At 50.3% G+C, this 16,590-nt stretch overlaps 1 protein-coding gene across 7 annotated transcripts in view; it reads left to right on the top strand.

The window, feature by feature from the left end:
- Nucleotides 1-16,590, top strand: part of LOC108940583 (plectin-like) — a 138,852-nt gene that overhangs the window by 97,240 nt on the left and 25,022 nt on the right. For 4 of the 7 annotated variants that reach the window (XM_029246024.1, XM_018762832.1, XM_018762833.2 and 1 more), the window contains exons 3-12: nucleotides 1,756-1,845; nucleotides 4,446-4,523; nucleotides 4,821-4,925; nucleotides 7,363-7,529; nucleotides 10,215-10,330; nucleotides 11,405-11,511; nucleotides 12,600-12,719; nucleotides 14,629-14,724; nucleotides 14,833-14,960; nucleotides 16,326-16,419. In XM_029246024.1, the coding sequence (XP_029101857.1) occupies nucleotides 1,756-1,845; nucleotides 4,446-4,523; nucleotides 4,821-4,925; nucleotides 7,363-7,529; nucleotides 10,215-10,330; nucleotides 11,405-11,511; nucleotides 12,600-12,719; nucleotides 14,629-14,724; nucleotides 14,833-14,960; nucleotides 16,326-16,419 (1,101 nt within the window). The remainder of the gene's footprint in view (nucleotides 1-1,755; nucleotides 1,846-4,445; nucleotides 4,524-4,820; nucleotides 4,926-7,362; nucleotides 7,530-10,214; nucleotides 10,331-11,404; nucleotides 11,512-12,599; nucleotides 12,720-14,628; nucleotides 14,725-14,832; nucleotides 14,961-16,325; nucleotides 16,420-16,590) is intronic. The other 3 variants (XM_018762829.1, XM_029246023.1, XM_018762831.2) reach the window with 1 other exon arrangement.

Here is a 16,590-nt window from a genome sequence, read left to right as displayed (position 1 = left end):
CGTAACAGCTGCTCTGATAAAAGTGTAAATATGAGTTTCTGCAGCGTCACTAACCCAGAGTGCGGTACATCGAGGGAAGACTCCTTTTGCAGGTTGTTTCTGGTGGTTTCTGAGGAGTGGGGGTGGGGGGGCACGTTAGGTTGGCTTGGATTTTGGAGGGGGGGGGTCATAACCTGTGTGTCCCTTCTGTTACACCTTTGTTTCCGTGGCAACCAGGGATGCATGTAGAAGCAGCTCAGGTGTCCAGATGATGCACAGGGGAAGGGGCAGGGGAGGGGGGGGTTGTATCTCTAGAGTTCCAGCAGCGGGAGCCCCCCCCCCCTTCTCCCCAGCACTCACGTGGTGTGATGAGCTTGCCGCTCGGGGGAAGTGCGCAGGGATGAGATCAGTACCATCTTGTTGTTGTCCAGGAATCCTGGACTCGCATCCATCAGCTGCCGTGGTTCCTCCAGCTGGCAGGGGTTCGGCGTTGGGTCCGGGCCCTTGGCAGCAGCGCTACGGGTTTCGTTTGCGCTTCGTACCACGAGTCACGGCATATGCCTTGGGAAACTGTACGTGCCGCACGTAGACGCTGGGCCTCGGATACGAAAATCAACAAATAGCCAAAAAGGAATGTTCTAGAGTTTGGCTGAACTGCTTCGCTTCCAGGAGGACGCTGGTGATGTTGAGTAAACACACTCTTTGTGTAACAAGGTTGTGTTCGCTGAAATCACCCCATCAGGCAAGGCATCGTTGTGAGGAGTCCGATTTCATATCATTTTTATGGAAAAAATTAATTCCGAATGAAAAAATTTTCCGTGCATCAGAAAATAAATAAAACCATCAAAATAAAAGGTGATTTTATGCACAACATTGTCAAGAGGTACATATCTAAATATTTGTTACACAAATAATAGTTTATAGCTGGCATTTTAATGTTATATACATTGTCAACAGCTGCTTGTCCAATAAATGGGTCGCGGTGGTCTGGAGCCTATCCAGGAAGCGCAGGGCGTGGGACAGGGCACAACCTGGATGGAGACGTTTTGACAGTTTGACTCAGTGATGTCTGTGACGTCAAGAAATAAAGTTCACAGAATCACGTGCTACTTATCTTGCTCTGCAAACCATGTGGACACCAGTGTTGGACCTGCAGTCTCAGCTGTGATATTATAGGGACCTTAATCGAGGGCCATGATCGATGGAAATCGTCTATGTGACAGGAAGTAGGAGGAATATATAGAACCATAGGCTGTGTGTACTGTGTGTGTGGTGCCTGTTGTTACATTTATTTAATTAGCAGATGTTTTTTTTCCAAAGCAACTTCCAATAAACTCTATGTAGTGTTACCAGCCCACACATCTTATTCACCGCGGTGACTTACGCTGGTAGATACACTACTTACAATTGGGCACTCATCCATGCATTAGTGGAACACACTCTTTCTCTGTCACTCACACACTATGGGGGACCTGAATAGCATATCTTTGGAGTGTGGGAGGAAACCAGAGCACTCGGAGGAAACCCACTCAGACTGAGCGGGGATCGAACCCATGTCCTCTCGCACCACCCAGGTGCTGTGAGACAGCAGCTCACTGTGCCACCGTGCCGCCCCTGTTGGGGCAGTAAGGCAACCACAAAAGGAGCATAAATGCAGTTACGATTGTACGACAGACCTTGTTATGAGTCGACTGTAGACACTGTGTATTTGTGTTATTCTTTATGGAAGTTGCCTGTTTCCTCCTCTGCTGAATCTGACCTTTTGCCCCCCTGCAGGCTCAACATCACGTCGGCGACCTGTACGAGGACCTCAGAGATGGACACAACCTCATCTCCCTGCTGGAGGTGCTGTCGGGAGAGACGCTGGTGAGTCCTCTTGACCTCTCACCTTCGACCTCTGCTTCTGCAGCTAACCCCTCTCGCCCACCTATCCCCAGGCCCCGCCCACCGCTCAGTCACCAATTCCTCTTTATCAATTAATTAGTGATTTATCAATTAATTAATTGATTGCATCATTATTTTAATTCACACCGCCCTTTAAAATGTCACCAAGTTCAAGAACTCGAGGTGACGTACTGGGAGAACAAAATCAGTTGCTATCAGAAAGGTGAAAACTTCCCAGTTGTGGACTTTGAGACTTACAGTTACCTGATGGCTACTTGTAGGGTTAGGAATCTAAGCTTCTTAAAGTTAATTATCCATTAAACACGGTAATTTTTACCACATCACTTCAGGGTCAGTGCTGTTACGAAGGGTGCTAGAGCAGGATGAGGATTTGACCCCAGGACCTTCCGACTGCAATGCAACAGCGCTGAGCTGCGCAGCTCAAAGCGCTGCTGCTACTGAGTTTGTATGATTTGGACCCGTTACATAGGCGGGGTGGCTCATGGCCCCCCGTGTGTCCGACTTCGCTAACTGGGAGCCTGTAGGCAGAGCAGCTCTTCGCAGGAGGCAGTAACGCTCCGGCGCCCGTAGACGCCGCGTAGACTAGGGTCACGCGCTAGAAACCGCACTCGATTGAAACGCTCAAAAAAAAAAATGTTTTTCAGAAGATTAGATTATGCAAAATCAGGGCAAAATGTGAAAATTATTACGCATACAAAATTAAAAAAGTGAAAAATGAAAGTGTGAAAAATTAATTCCTGCTTAAAAATCCAGTGAAGTGCGTTCTTCCATCGTCATGGCAACCTGTAGCTGCCGATGCTCCTTGGGGGGAGGTTCTCACTCACTGCTCCCCCTAGAGGCCTAACTCATTAACTCATCAGCTTCTTTCCTGCGATCTGTGTGCACCTGTTCGACTCCTCCACCACTTTTCCTTCTCCGCTGACCTTTGCCCTGACCTTTGACCTCTGCCCTTTCCCCCTTGCCTCCTCTCTTGCACTGCTCTGGCTGGGGTAGCCGAGGGAGCGGGACGTTATGAGGAACTTGCGGTTGGTGAGTGGGTCTGAACCTTGGGCGCCTCCTTGACGTTGCATGCGGTCGCTCCCATTGGCTGGGCTGTGCGTGATGTCACTGCTGTTGATCTCTTTAATTGTTGCCTCATTAATTAATTAATTAATTAGCGGTACTTTGATTGCTGATGAGCTGGCAAAACTTCTGATGTGCATCAGTTTCTTCAGCACCGATTCAAATTGTGAAGTTTTATACATAAATGTGCCTCAGTGGACTGCTGCATGGGGTAAATATGTTCACTACTGATTTTGAAATCATGAAAGCATCTTAAAAAGAGTTTACTATTATTGTCCATCGTCAGAATAGCTGTTGAACTCGCAGACACGGCCGGGACTGGAAATCTGTTCATTACTCAGTTTGTTTATCACTCCAAAGTTGCTTTTAGTGCTCAGTCGCAATCAATACATTAATTATTAATTAAGTATATGTCATTTTGTATAGTTAATTATTGATTAAAATACTGCAGCCATCTCTTGAATTAACTGCAGGATATACTCTGTAAATATTCTTGAATATAGCTATAATAATATTTGTATTTATCGTTCTTTTAAAATAGAAGCTAAAAGCCACATTAAAACTGAAACTGATCTGAAACGACCGAAAATAAAAAATACTGTCGCCGCAAATGCCTGTTCAGTGCGGATCGTTGACCTCTTCATCCCATAATCACGTGCAGCGTTTCTCACCTTGTTATTGATCACCGACCTGAAGGAACTCCAGACATGAGTTGTAAACACAGTGGAGGTGAGTTGAGTTAACGTGTCGCGCACAACTATTCCGTCTCAGTACTTCTTACTGCCATCTACTGGCTTGGAGGGAAAACGCAGGTGGTGTTTGATCTGCAACGAGCAATAATTTTGGAAAATAAATCAGTTTGACAGTATGTGAACTGTGAAATAGTGCCGTCTTTGAAAATTCGCTGTTCGTTCGCCGTTCAGCCTCTTCTCTATTGCCTCTTTGAACAATTCTGTACATCTTGTGCTTTCGTATCGCTTTTTAAAAAAAAAAAAAAAAAAGTGAAATTGGCGGTGACCCCGCCTGCACTGTGACATCATTCAGAGACAGCCAATAAGAGCCTGACGGATTCTGCAACCGAGCGTGTGATTGGCCGACCCAGTGCATGTCTCATTCTGGCGGGTGTCTCGGTGTCCGGAGGGGCTGCTTGGCTTCCGGTGGCGACTCGAACACGGCGGCTGCTCTGTGGAAACTGATCTTTGTCTGTCACGAGTCCTGTGGGCATCGCGGGGTAGAGGGTGGGACCTGTGAATTGTGGGTAATCTGTCGCTGTCAACCTGCAGCAACGTCTTTGCACCAACATTTGAGTGGTTCTTCGGTTGTAGTGTGGAACCTGGTTGTCATGGCAACATAAAGTCTCTCTCTCCTCCCTCCCCTCCCCCACCACCATGGCTGACACCCAGTTGAAAGGCACTGGGCTCATTCTGCCCCCGGTTCGAAAACGGTCACGGCACCGCGCCAACCCCTACATCTCTAACCCCCTCTCCCTTCCTCCACAGCCCCGGGAGAAGGGACGGATGCGCTTCCACAAGCTGCAGAACGTACAGATTGCGCTGGACTTCCTCAAACACCGGCAGGTAAGGCTGAGCCGAGGGCGTCTTCCCCGACCCCGTATAGGACAAGCGGTTCAGACAGTGCGTGTGTGTGTGTTTTTATCAACTGGAGACTGATGGATACTGATGGATACTGATGGATGGATATCATATTCTGTGTTTTATCTTCAACATTTTGTGGTCATTGTAAAATTGTAAGAATAAGACATAAATGCACACCCCCAGTGCATGATGGGATGTTCCAGGTCCAGGGTAGAAGGCTTGTTCTCATCCCGGTTTGTTTTTATCCCTTTCTGGAACCTTCTCTGAACCCCCCCCCAGGTGAAGCTGGTGAATATCCGAAATGACGACATTGCCGACGGAAACCCCAAACTGACACTGGGGCTGATATGGACCATCATCCTCCACTTCCAGGTGTCGTACAGTGTCAGTGTTGAGTTTTCATCCCATACTCTTCCTCTCCGCTTCGCTCCAGAGCAAATCAATCAATCAATCAAACCAGTCAAATTAAACCTGATCCAGACCAGTCGGATCCAATCAATCCTCTCTGGTCGCAGTGGGCTTTTCCCAGTGGTGGTGGGTTCCAAACTCACTCGCTCTCCTTCTGGACCTGAGTTACATTTCATCCACACGTGACCGGACCTCACATGATCAGATCACCGAATTTGGAATTCTAATATTTAATTTAATTTTTAATACTTTTTATAGAATTATTATTAAACAAAAAGTGGGTGGTTTGTAAATTTGTAAAAAAGAAAAAAGAAATCACTTAATTTAAAAATTTATAGTAACTTTAGTTAACTTAAGTGTGCAACTGTCAACACGTAACAGAAAATGTTTTTTGGAAATGGCATCGGGAGGAGTTGTGCTCGTTGCAGCGAGCCCCTCCTTCCCCTCTTTGGAGGGATACTGTGCAAAATGAAACGTAAATGTTAATTTTTAAACTTCATTTCAGTATTTCAAGTAATGTGCAAGCTTACGAATCTAAAGACACAACCAAGAAAATGTTTGTGACAATGAAGCATTTTGTTTTAAGATATCAAGGCTACGCTCACCAGAGCCCCATGAGTCCGGTCATGTGAGCGTGAACTGTGCTGCACGTGATTCTCGTTTTACGACGTTGAGGCTGAACATGGTAAAGGTAAACGCTGGACAGACGGTACCACGTCGTTACTCTGTCAGGCACAGGCTTTGCCTGGAGAGCAGGAAACCGGCTGGGTGAGACGACAGCGGGAGCTGGGTTTGCATCCCTGAGCTCGCTGTTCTCCCTCTGGGGAGGCGCCAGAGAGTCGGAGGGTCCCTGGAGCTAAGAGGAGGGCTGGGGGTGGGGTGTCTAACAGGCCCTTGTCTCAGTGTCCTTTGTTGCGTCTTTGTCCCCGTTTGACGTTGTTACATCGTTCAGCTGCCCTTTACTCTCTGGGGTCAGTAGTTCTTTCTCACCTGGGATTTGAACCTTCAGCCTTCCGGTCACTGTCCAGCTCCTTCAACCGCTGCCACGGGCACGGGTTGCGCTGCCTCTCATCGCATGCGGTGGATCTCGCGTGACCCCGCGGTCCACTTCGGCGCAACTTGGAGGGCGCTTACCGCACCGGGGGGTTGTGGGCCTTTCCCCGGGCTGAATGGGGAGCGGCGAGTCACGCCGCACACAACAGGTGCGATGCATTGTGCTGGCAGCCAGGTGTTTGATGCGGTGTGTGTGTGGGTGTGTGTGTGTGTGGGTGTGTGTGTGTGGGTGTTCCGTGGAGGATCTTCCCATGCCGAACACAAAGCGAGGGCGTAGCCGGTCCGGAATTGGCGCTCGCGCTCCTGGAAGCTCTGAAACACGGATTGTAATTAAATGTCGTTTTTGGTGGTCGGGGGCGTCGCCGGGGATCTCTCGCTTCTCTCGTAGGGATAAAGGAGGGTGGCGTCCCGGGACTTGACCTGCTGGGTGTGGTGCTGATGAGTCAACAAGGAGTCGGGTTTCTCATCACACACACACACACACACACACACACACACACACACACACAGTGTCAGAGTCAACGTAGAAACATATCTATGGCCGGATATCTTTTTTTTTAAATTTGTTTTGTCTGTAACCTCAAAATCTTTTTCTACCGCAGAGTCACAATCAGTGAAATCTTTACGTTATAATAATAGTAATACTACTAATAATAATAATACCAGTGTCCCTGATTTTATTCACTGATCAGACTGTGCAGAAATCTTATCCACGCGTATGAAAAATAAAATAAGATTTTTAATAATGTTTAATTTTTTTAATTAACTCAGAGCTGTATTAAATTTAAAGCTATTCTAAAATGACTGTTAGTGAAAATAAACTCGTTCCTGTTTAATGCAGATCATCCATCATCCCATAAACATCGCACCTTGTTCCCGAGCTCGCGCTCGCTCCACTTTACTGCCACCTATTGGCTCGGCGAGTAAATGCAGGTCGTCTTTGCGCTGCAACAAATATTGAACGTTGTCAGAGGAGGAGACTCTGTGTAAAAGTGTACCGGAGTAAATGTATACAGTATCTTCGTATTACAAGTAAATAATAATTTCATATAAGAGCCAGTGTTTTTCAGAAATATGCGTTAAAGTATTGAAAAAGGCATGTGTGTCCCGGAGAGTGTTTGCGTTGGGAAAGAAGCTGGACTAGTGACCGACAGGCTGGGGTTCAAGTGCGGTCCAGTTGGGTTCCCACAGTGGACTCTGGGGGCCAAAAAATTAATACCCAGAAAGTTATGTAACAACTGACTTACAGACGTGCACCGTGTGCACAGCCACGTGTGCGCTGAGCGTGATTCGCTGATTTGTCCACCTGCCGCCGGAGCGGTCGCCCTCTGACACGTATTTGACCGCGAACCCCACTCAGATCTCGGACATCCAGGTGAACGGCCAGTCGGACGACATGACGGCCAAGGAGAAGCTGCTGCTGTGGTCGCAGCGCATGGTGGACGGCTACCCGGGTCTGCGGTGCGACAACTTCACCACGAGCTGGAGGGACGGCAAGCTCTTCAACGCCGTCATCCACAGGCACAAGTGAGTGCGGGGCACCGGGTGCGAGTGGGGGGTGAGAGCTGGAGCTGCACCTGGAGCAGAATTGAAGGAGGAGGCAGCAGGTCTTTACCCTGCAGTTCCTGCTGGTTTCCGCACGGGGCGGCGGGTCGGTCTCGGCCAACAGTCTGCGTGTAAAATAATGAGCCGTCCGCCCCGCACGCTCGCACCTCGCACAAACACAGCGCTGCGTTCACTGGGACGCTTCATTGAAAGCAGCGGGCGTGTCGACCGCACCTGAGTCCAGGTGATCGACCGCGCCCGGCTCTGCCAGCGGCTGCGGTCCTGACCGGACTTGTCCCTGAGAGCGCGTCTCCCGGCGCGGCCCCCCCCGGATGTGGTGCTTTTCACTGGAAATTCACCCCTCTAGGCCTGGAATACCAGAAAAGGGCGGAGTCCTTGTCTGAGGAACGGGAGCTTATTACCTGCACTTCATAACTGCTTCATTATTACTATCATCAAAACAGAATTATAATATTATTGTCGTGCAGCTTAGTATGTTTTTTTCCGAGGTCCAAACCTCTTATCATTTGAAGTTTAAGAATATATCAGGGGCTGCAGGTGGTGCAAGTAGCCGAAGGTCCCGGGTTCGAATCCCCCTTTCTGCCCTAGTGCCCTTCATCCAGGTTCTCGCCCTGCGCTGATCCAGTAAAATTACCATGCTGTGTGAATGTTTACTGCAACATTCTAGCTTCGGAAGTCGCCGCAGATGCAGTTGCGGTACATTCTCACCCAGAAAGGGCCCCGTGGGAGCAGGGCGGATCCGCTCTTTCCTGTCAGGGTAAAGGCAGGTAAACAGGAGGGGGGCCCGTGGGGGCGGTGGCGACTCCTCGCAGAGAGCAGCGAAAGAGCGTCCCCCGCGGGGCAGGCAATGTGAGACGCCGGCGTGTACCTGCGAGGCCCCGCCCCGCCCCGCCCGACCCCCCTGGCTCCCAGGCTTCGACTCGGGTTCCAGAAACAGCCGAGCAGCTTGGAACCGAGACACGCGGAGACGGCGGCCGAGTCGAGCTGGGAGGGATCTCTGGAAATAATAATAATAATATCAATTATTCTAAAAATTTCCCTAAAACTCCATTGTTTTCTTATTCTGGGAAATTATTTCTTTTTTTTCTTCGTGGAACCATAACCGTGTGGTGAAAGTTGGCGTCGGGGTGGTACGCTGGGTAACTGAAGAGCAGGGGGGTTCCGGACCAGGACTCTTCTCCGCAGGGGGTTTGACAGCGTAGAGGGACCGGTGCAGGCCGTGAAGGGATGAGCGACGACCACTGATGACTGGTAGCAGCGCTGCCTGGAGACGGGAACGTCACGGCAGGGACTCAGCGGAGCGGGTGTGTAGGACAGCTCCGAGTTACCTCCCCCACCCCCCACGATGCTCAGCCTGAAGAAGAAGAAGAAGGTGGAGACCAAAAGCCGGCGCCACGGTGGCTCGGTCAACGACCTGCAGGACCGCGTGGTCATGATGTGCGTGGACATACCGTCGGAGGGCTCCGCGGGGGATTCCCGCGGAGAGGAGCAGGGCTTCGACGGCAGCGGCGGAGGCGGCCGGAGGAGCGAACGATCTGTCAGCCCCGGGGCTCGGGGGGGGGAGCGGAGCCGTCGGGACGTCCGCCGCGTGTATCTGGACTCGCCCAGCGCCGAAGGATACTACACGGTGTGCTCGACCCTGCGCGTGAAGGAGCTGTACGGCCCTCTCTCTCCACCTTCTGCGTGTGTGTGTGTGTGTGTGTGTGTGTGTGTGTGTGTGTGTGTGTGTGTGTGTGTCTAAACGCTACGATATCTGGACAGCAGGTTAGAGCTGCCACCTCTTTCTGGAGTAGCCTTACTTACCCTGAATTGATACGGTAGAATTTACCGTGCTGTATAAATGGGTAAATCAGTGCAATCAGTAGTGTTAACACGGTACCTCACCTTGGAGAAAGGGTCAGATGGATAAATAAAGGTGCTGGAACGCTGCACCATTTGTCGATCACTTGTCAGAGCACCGCTGTCATTCCCCGTAGTGCTGTTTGAACCCGCGCTCCTCTCCCTTCAATGGCCACGCCCCCTGGCTGCCTGGAACCAGAGATTTACTCATATTTACATGTTACGCCGATGGAGGATGTGTGGTAACACAGCCAGTCTCCCGTTGCACAAAATATCAACTTTTCTCACTTCTGCGTTACATTATTTTTGTGTGCTGTGTCTGGGTTCGAGTCTTTCTGCAGATTTGTGTGTTGACATGTTGAGCTAAAGAAAACCTCCCAGAGGGCAAATGGGAAACGGCCAATTTCTCCTCGTGCAGCTAAAGCAGTGATTTGTGTCTTTGAATGATGTGTCTCAACATCTGCTGCTTGTTGTTATTAATAATAATGAAAATAGCTGATGGCTTACAGGACATTATTAACCATAATTTGTCTGTCACTTTCCTACAAAGTCACAAAGGTGCTCACGCTGATTTACCCATTTAAAGCAGGGTAATTTTGACTGTATTAAATCAGAGTAAGCACCACAGTAGGAGTAAACGTTTGAAGAAATTACACGAGTCGCTCGGAGCGTTTCGACACATCGTGCCGCTCGTTGGATTAATTGGGGTCTCGCCGCAACGGTTTGCTTCACGTCCACCGACAGGACGTCATCCTTTGATTGGCTGCTCGTTGACCGCGATGCCACGTCTCTCTCCCCCCCCCCCAGGCCCATGCTCATCGACATGAAGAAGGTGTACCAACAGACGAATCTGCAGAACCTGGAGCAGGCCTTCAACGTGGCCGAGACGAACCTGGGCGTCACGCGGCTCCTCGACCCGGAGGGTGAGGACCCATAATGCCCTTCCCGGCGCCCTTCCTCTCCGTCGAGTCCGTCTCCACGCTCTCGCGCATTATGATACTCGCACAGCTTCTGCCTCTCTTCATTTCAGGGGGAACCAGCCCCCACCCCCCGTATTCCATAACCGCGGCTCGTTTGTCTCGGATGACGATCCTCACTGCTCCGTCGCAGTAATACTTTAATGACCGTGTTTACAGACCACCTTCCGTGCCCCGCCCTCCAGGTATTCAGGTATCACATTTATAGGGTTAGACCTAAATCCCGGTCAGTTTTCACCTAGGGCGGACTAACCGAGAGCCCGAGACACGTGCCTGTTTTGGCTGACGGTCGCGTGGACCGTGTTCCTCGCGACCGCTAATAGCCAGCAGAGCTCCGGTAGAGGAGGACGGGCCGAGCGGCGCGGGGTGGTGCGTGACGGCGCGGCCTGGGCGTCGTGTCAAAGAGGACCCCTCCGTTGGAGCACAAACACACCACTGTCCCCGAGACATATTGGATTTACTGTCCAAACACTGCTGCGCCCTGTGTCTCATGACTGCCTGAAAGCCTGTTTCTTCTCCGTGTGTGTGTGTGTGTGTGTGTGTTTGCGTGTGCAGACATGCCTTGTTTTCTAATGGTTTCTCCACATACAGGACTGTGCAAAAGTTTTAGGCACTTGGGAAAAAAGCTGTAAAGTGAGAATTCTTCCAAAAACGATGGTCTTAATTGATAAACTTCCCACAAACCTTAGTAACCATCCATTGTCAACAACCGCTTGTCCAGAATGGCGTCGCAGCGGGTTTGGCTGGGACCTGCTCTCTGGTGGGTCTGGGGTTCGAGTCCTGCTTGGGTGCCTTGCGATGGACTGGCGTCCCGTCCAGGGTGTGTCCCCTCCCCTTACGCCTTGTGTTGCTGGGTTAGGCTCTGGTTCGGAGCGACCCCGCTCGAGTTGAGACAAAAGCCTTAAAAGGTCTCAGACTGCGTGTGTGTGTGTGCGTGCGTGTGTGTGTGTGTCTGTGTGTGTGTGTGCCCGCATCCGTCCGTACATAAGTTCTAAGCTCCGTCACTCGTCCTCTTTGCAGACGTGGACGTGCCAAACCCAGACGAGAAGTCCATCATCACCTACGTGTCCTCCCTGTACGATGCCATGCCCCGGGTGCCCGATGTCCAGGACGGGGTTAAAGCCAACGTGAGTCCGCTGGGGGCGGGGCGGGCTCATCTCATTGGCTATGCGGCAGTTCCTTAGTGCGAGGCTGCGATTGGCTGTTCGCTGGAGTGCGACAGATGCGATTGGATTCGAGCAAATCGCTTCCGATCAAGTCTCTCGGAGCTCTCGGGATTATTTAAATGACTGTGTTTTTGTAATAACAAAGTTATTATTGGTGACATCGGCGGTCTGTCATGCGCCTTTCCCTCGATTTGTCACGCAAATTCCTTTCTCGAGTTTCCATACAGCCCCGTAAAACGCGATTGTTCCGTTCCTGTATTGATCTTCCGTGCGGATCGTTGGTCATCAAGACCGTCGGAAGTTTCCGGTTCTCCGCGGGGGGCCTTTGCGTAGCCCCTCTGTGGACACGTGACGCGAGGGACGGGACTCGACCCACTTCTTACTGTACAGTTACGCATTCAGTCACTTTAATGGTTTTTGTTTTTAAAGGCAGCCATGGGGGGCCGAAATTGGAAACAAGCCAAATATTGGATTGAATAATAATAATAATAATAATGATGATGATAATAATAATAAGACATTAGGAGAGTCACTTTGCTGTTAAAGACCAGGACGCTCCCCAATTTACCCCACTAATATACCGTCCATTCCACCCATATTCACTGACTTCGCACCTGTGTTCCTCAGCAAATCAGGTGTTTCTTTCTCTCTCACGGTCACTTTTATGACGGAACGTGGGGCAAATGTAACCGTGCTGCTGTTAATACTGGGTCTGCCACTTTTCGTGTCGCTGCATATACATTTACTTCATATTTAACATGTAACCTCAGTCTCGAGAGGAGGGAACGGGGGTCTTTGGAGGTTCAGCGCGAGGCCTCGGTGTCGCCCCCTTCAGGCATTTAATTTAAATGAAATTAAATGCACTCCAGAGCAGATAGTTTGTGCGACAGATGGGTCTTTGCACATGCTGTTCGGGAGCGGCCTGCATGCCCCCCCGGCACCCCCGTCCACAAGGCCGCGTCTGTGACACCTAATTGGGGGAGGGTGGTGTGTCGGCCGGCCGCTAAGCGAGTTAGTGAGGTGCTGTTAAGACCCTCCGCTGTGCTCAGGAGCTGGAGCTGCGCTGGCAGGAGTACTACGAGCTCGTCACCGTGCTGCTGCAGTGGATCCGCCGCTACGTCGTGCTCTTTGAGGAGCGCAAGTTCCCCGGCAGCTACGAGGAGATCGAGGTGAGTCCCGGCGCTGCGCCCGTCCCTATCCCAGTCCCTATCCCAGTCCCCATCCCACCCTCTCCCCTTCCTCTCCACACACTGGCACCACATCTGGCACCTCGGGGGTCTCGGACGTGACACGGCAGCAGGCGGCGGAGCGCTTGGAGCTGTCGCGAAGGAGCTGGGTTCGAATCCCGCTCCTGCCATAGTACCCTTGATTAAGGTACTTACCCTGGATCGATACAGTAAAAATGAGCAATCTGAAAAAATGGAAAAATAACTGCAGCCACACTTGGCTCTATATACCGTGTGTGTATATACATATGTATAAAGCAGCTTTGGGGGAAAGTGCGAGCCAAATAAATAATTGTAATGATATTATCGAGAATAATAACAACCTTCTATAATACCGCGTACGGCTGGTTCTGTGATCTTGCATCTTGAGGGAGACCTCAAATGAACACAGGGCGTTTAAGTTCAAGTCACTGTCTGCACCCTCTTCCACCAATTTTTGGAGATTTTTTTTTTTGCTAAAAAACATCAGATATAAATTAGCAAAGGACAGTATAATAATAATAATAATAATAAACACATAAAGCAGAATTCTCCGACTGACAGATAGCCATCATACACCTGTTAGACAGACTCATAAAAACCACTTTACTGAAACGTCGAAACCAAAACTCATCAGTCCTGTGGGCACAGTATAAAAATATATTGAAACCCTTAAAACAACAAGTGGTTAAAATGAGTCGGATAAAAGCGTCACTTTAACAATCTGCACATTTCATCATTATCACACTGAACCACCTGATGCAGTCAGTGAAAAATCAGAAGAGATCACATGACATTTAAAAAAAAAAAAAAAAAAGGGGGGGGAGTTGGATCCTCCCCCACACTACCTGTAGGGGGCGCTAAAAGGACTCAACCAGTTGGAGTGTTCTGACTTGCCGGGGGGTGAGCTGGCACACAAAGACACCCCCCGCTCCCACTAATCCCGACCACGACACACCCGGCTCCAGACGCACAGGAATCGACCTGTTCGAACCTGCAGCACCGTATCACTCTGCTCTCTGGAAGATCTGCAGGAGGCGACTTGTAGGGCTGCTCAGAGCCAGCTCGTGAAACAGGAGCACGTTACACTGGGGGCGGCCAGCAGGTGGCGTAGCGGTTAAAAGTGTCAACTGGCATAGAAAGGACCCGGGTTGGAATGCCCTTCCTGCTGTAGTACCCTTGAGTAGTGTTCTTACCCTGAATGGATACAGTAATAATCTCCCTGCTGTATAAATGGGTAAATCAGTGTAAGTAACACGGAGCGCAAACCTCACACTGTAAGTCACTTGGAAAAAAATTGCCCAGTAAATGAATAAATCTGTTTGTGTTCTTATGATGTGGCAGAAATATAGATTATAAATGACAAGAGATCCTTAATGATGAAGGTACCGATCCTGAACCGATGGAATAAAAATTACCCTGTTGTAAAAAATAAAAAAAAAAAAAACGGGTAAGTCAGTGTAAAGTTGGTTATCTAGGAGTGAAATTCACTTTGCATGAAGGAGTAAAATTAAAGTCGATGATAATAATAATGATAACTGCAGTAGCAATAATAATATGATAAAAGAATATTATTGTTATAAATAATTAACTGAAATGGACTTTTTCATTTCTGAAGCTGAAATGTACTTTTATAGATCGAATAAATGAGCAGATATGCGGTAATATTAAAATTGTTCCATTTCTTCCTGCTGATAACTGGCGCGGTACTTTCTCAGTGTCCCGTACCGCGGTACTGTGCACCGCCCTTGCGCCACACGCCCTCGACCAAACACAACGTGAGAAGAGACTCGCTCTGTCCCCCCCCCGACCCCACCCCACCCCCTGGAGCTCACGATGGAGCCCACTGACCGCGGCATCTTGCTCCCCGCAGATCCTGTGGCGTCAGTTCCTCAAGTTCAAGGAAACGGAGCTGCCGGCGAAGGAGGCCGACAAGAACCGCTCCAAGCTCATCTTCTCGTCCTTCGAGGTTCGCCGCCGGCCGGCCGTGGCGCATGATCACCGTGGAGATGGGCGTGAGCTTCACTCAGAGGACGATAACGCGGTTGTCTCATCTTCTGTGTGTCTCTGATCGCAGAGTGCGGTCCAGGCGGGACAGGTGAAGGTGCCGCCCGGCTACCACCCCATCGATGTGGAGAAGGAATGGGGCCGCCTGCACATAGCCATTCTGGAAAGAGAGAGGCTCCTGAGGGTGGAGTTTGAAAGGTGAGTCACTGCCGTTAGGGCTCACGGAGCCGCCTTCGTCCTTTCCGGAATTCTCCGCGACCGAGACGTCGTCCATCGTGCTGCCGTGCCGTAGGGGTCAGGGCTGCGGCGAGAGGTCATATGAATTTCCAACACAAGCAGGCTGCTTCCCGTGTCCTCGAATCACCCTAATGGGTAAGGAACTGGCCTCCGAAGCCAGGGGTCGTTGGTTCGAGTCCCACGTCGGTTGGAAATGAAGGCTGTACGATCTCTGGGAACTTTGAATTCAGTTCCGCTCCTCTCACACCGTCGCGCTGAGCAACGCATCAGACGCATAATACAAACAGAAGGTTGGCTGTACATTAAATTACTACAGTAACTGTGTAATTATTAAAGCTGTAAATAAGCGAAGTGGCTCTGGAGGAAAGCAACAAAAAGGGGAAGGAACAACAATAAGTTTGTATACGGTTCACCTATGTGGGTCTCATCCACACCGAGTCGCTGCGGGGGGAATGCGAATAAGAACAATGCAGTGATTTCCTCGCTCTGATTGGCTGCCTGTAACACACAGGTGTGTCTTTCCTTTACTCATTATCCGCTGGTGTGTTTTGGGCTGGATGGGCAGCCGGTGTTGACATGCGGAGGCAGCCGATAAAAACCACGGCAGTAATTAGATCAGTCGGAGGACGTAACGCGATTATTTGGGCCGTAACTTATCGGCGGCTACAAAGGGGGTGGGGGGGTCACAAGACAGGCCTGCTGTCGGTGTTTACCGGGGACACTGGGCACGGGTTCCGGACGCAGTAGTCTGCGCCTGGCCGGGTGCACCGCCGAAGCGTGGTACAGATGCGGCACGGAGCTCCTGGACGCGGTCATTCGGCACGTGGAGCTGAGCCGGCCGCACTCCCTCCGCTATGGCGTTCATGACGTCCAGCTACAGTTTAGAGTACTTGGTTCGCTGCCGGAGGACGTGAGTTTCTTTCTGGTTTCTTGTAGCCAAACCGAATTCTAATTGGCTTTATGATCATCGTTAAAAAAAAAAAAAATTTAATTGAGCTTCTGATTTTTTTTTTTTTTTTTTTTTATTTCCACGGTTCCAGCCGACTGCGCTGTAAAATCGAGATGTTAGAAAAATCGCGGTGTTGTTCAGTTCTAAAAATTGTGATATTAATTGTGCTCATATAAGAATCGTGCTGCTGTTCAGTTTTAAAAATTGTCACGTGCTTAATTCGAGCGAACGACATTAATGCAGATGAGCACCACGATGAATTCCGATGGAAAAGAACTTTCCAGATGCTTTTAGATGATCGCGATGCCCCACTACACTTCAGTGTTTCCCTTAGTCTGCTCTCCCTGCGGTGACGCTCCCCCTGGTGGCATCTGCAGGTTAGAGCGTCTCCAGCGGATCGTCAGCAAGGTGCAGATGGAGTCCGGGGTGTGCGAGGAGCAGCTCAACCAGGTCGAGTCCCTGCTCTACACGGTGAGTTGCGGGCGAACGCCCTGCGCCGGGTGCCGAAACGCACGAGGTGCCGTCCCTGGGACTTCGGGCTCCGTCGGCGGGAGAACCGGTGTGTCCGCACACCGCGGACCCCCTCCGTAGCCACGGCACGCAGAATGAGGGCCCCGCACCCAACGCAACAAAGGACCAGTG

This window comes from Scleropages formosus, chromosome 18 (assembly GCF_900964775.1).
Source record: "Scleropages formosus chromosome 18, fSclFor1.1, whole genome shotgun sequence".
NCBI classification, from domain to species: Eukaryota; Metazoa; Chordata; class Actinopteri; order Osteoglossiformes; family Osteoglossidae; genus Scleropages; species Scleropages formosus.
Note: the sequence above shows the minus strand (reverse complement) of the source record. Positions and strands in the feature narration are given on the sequence as shown.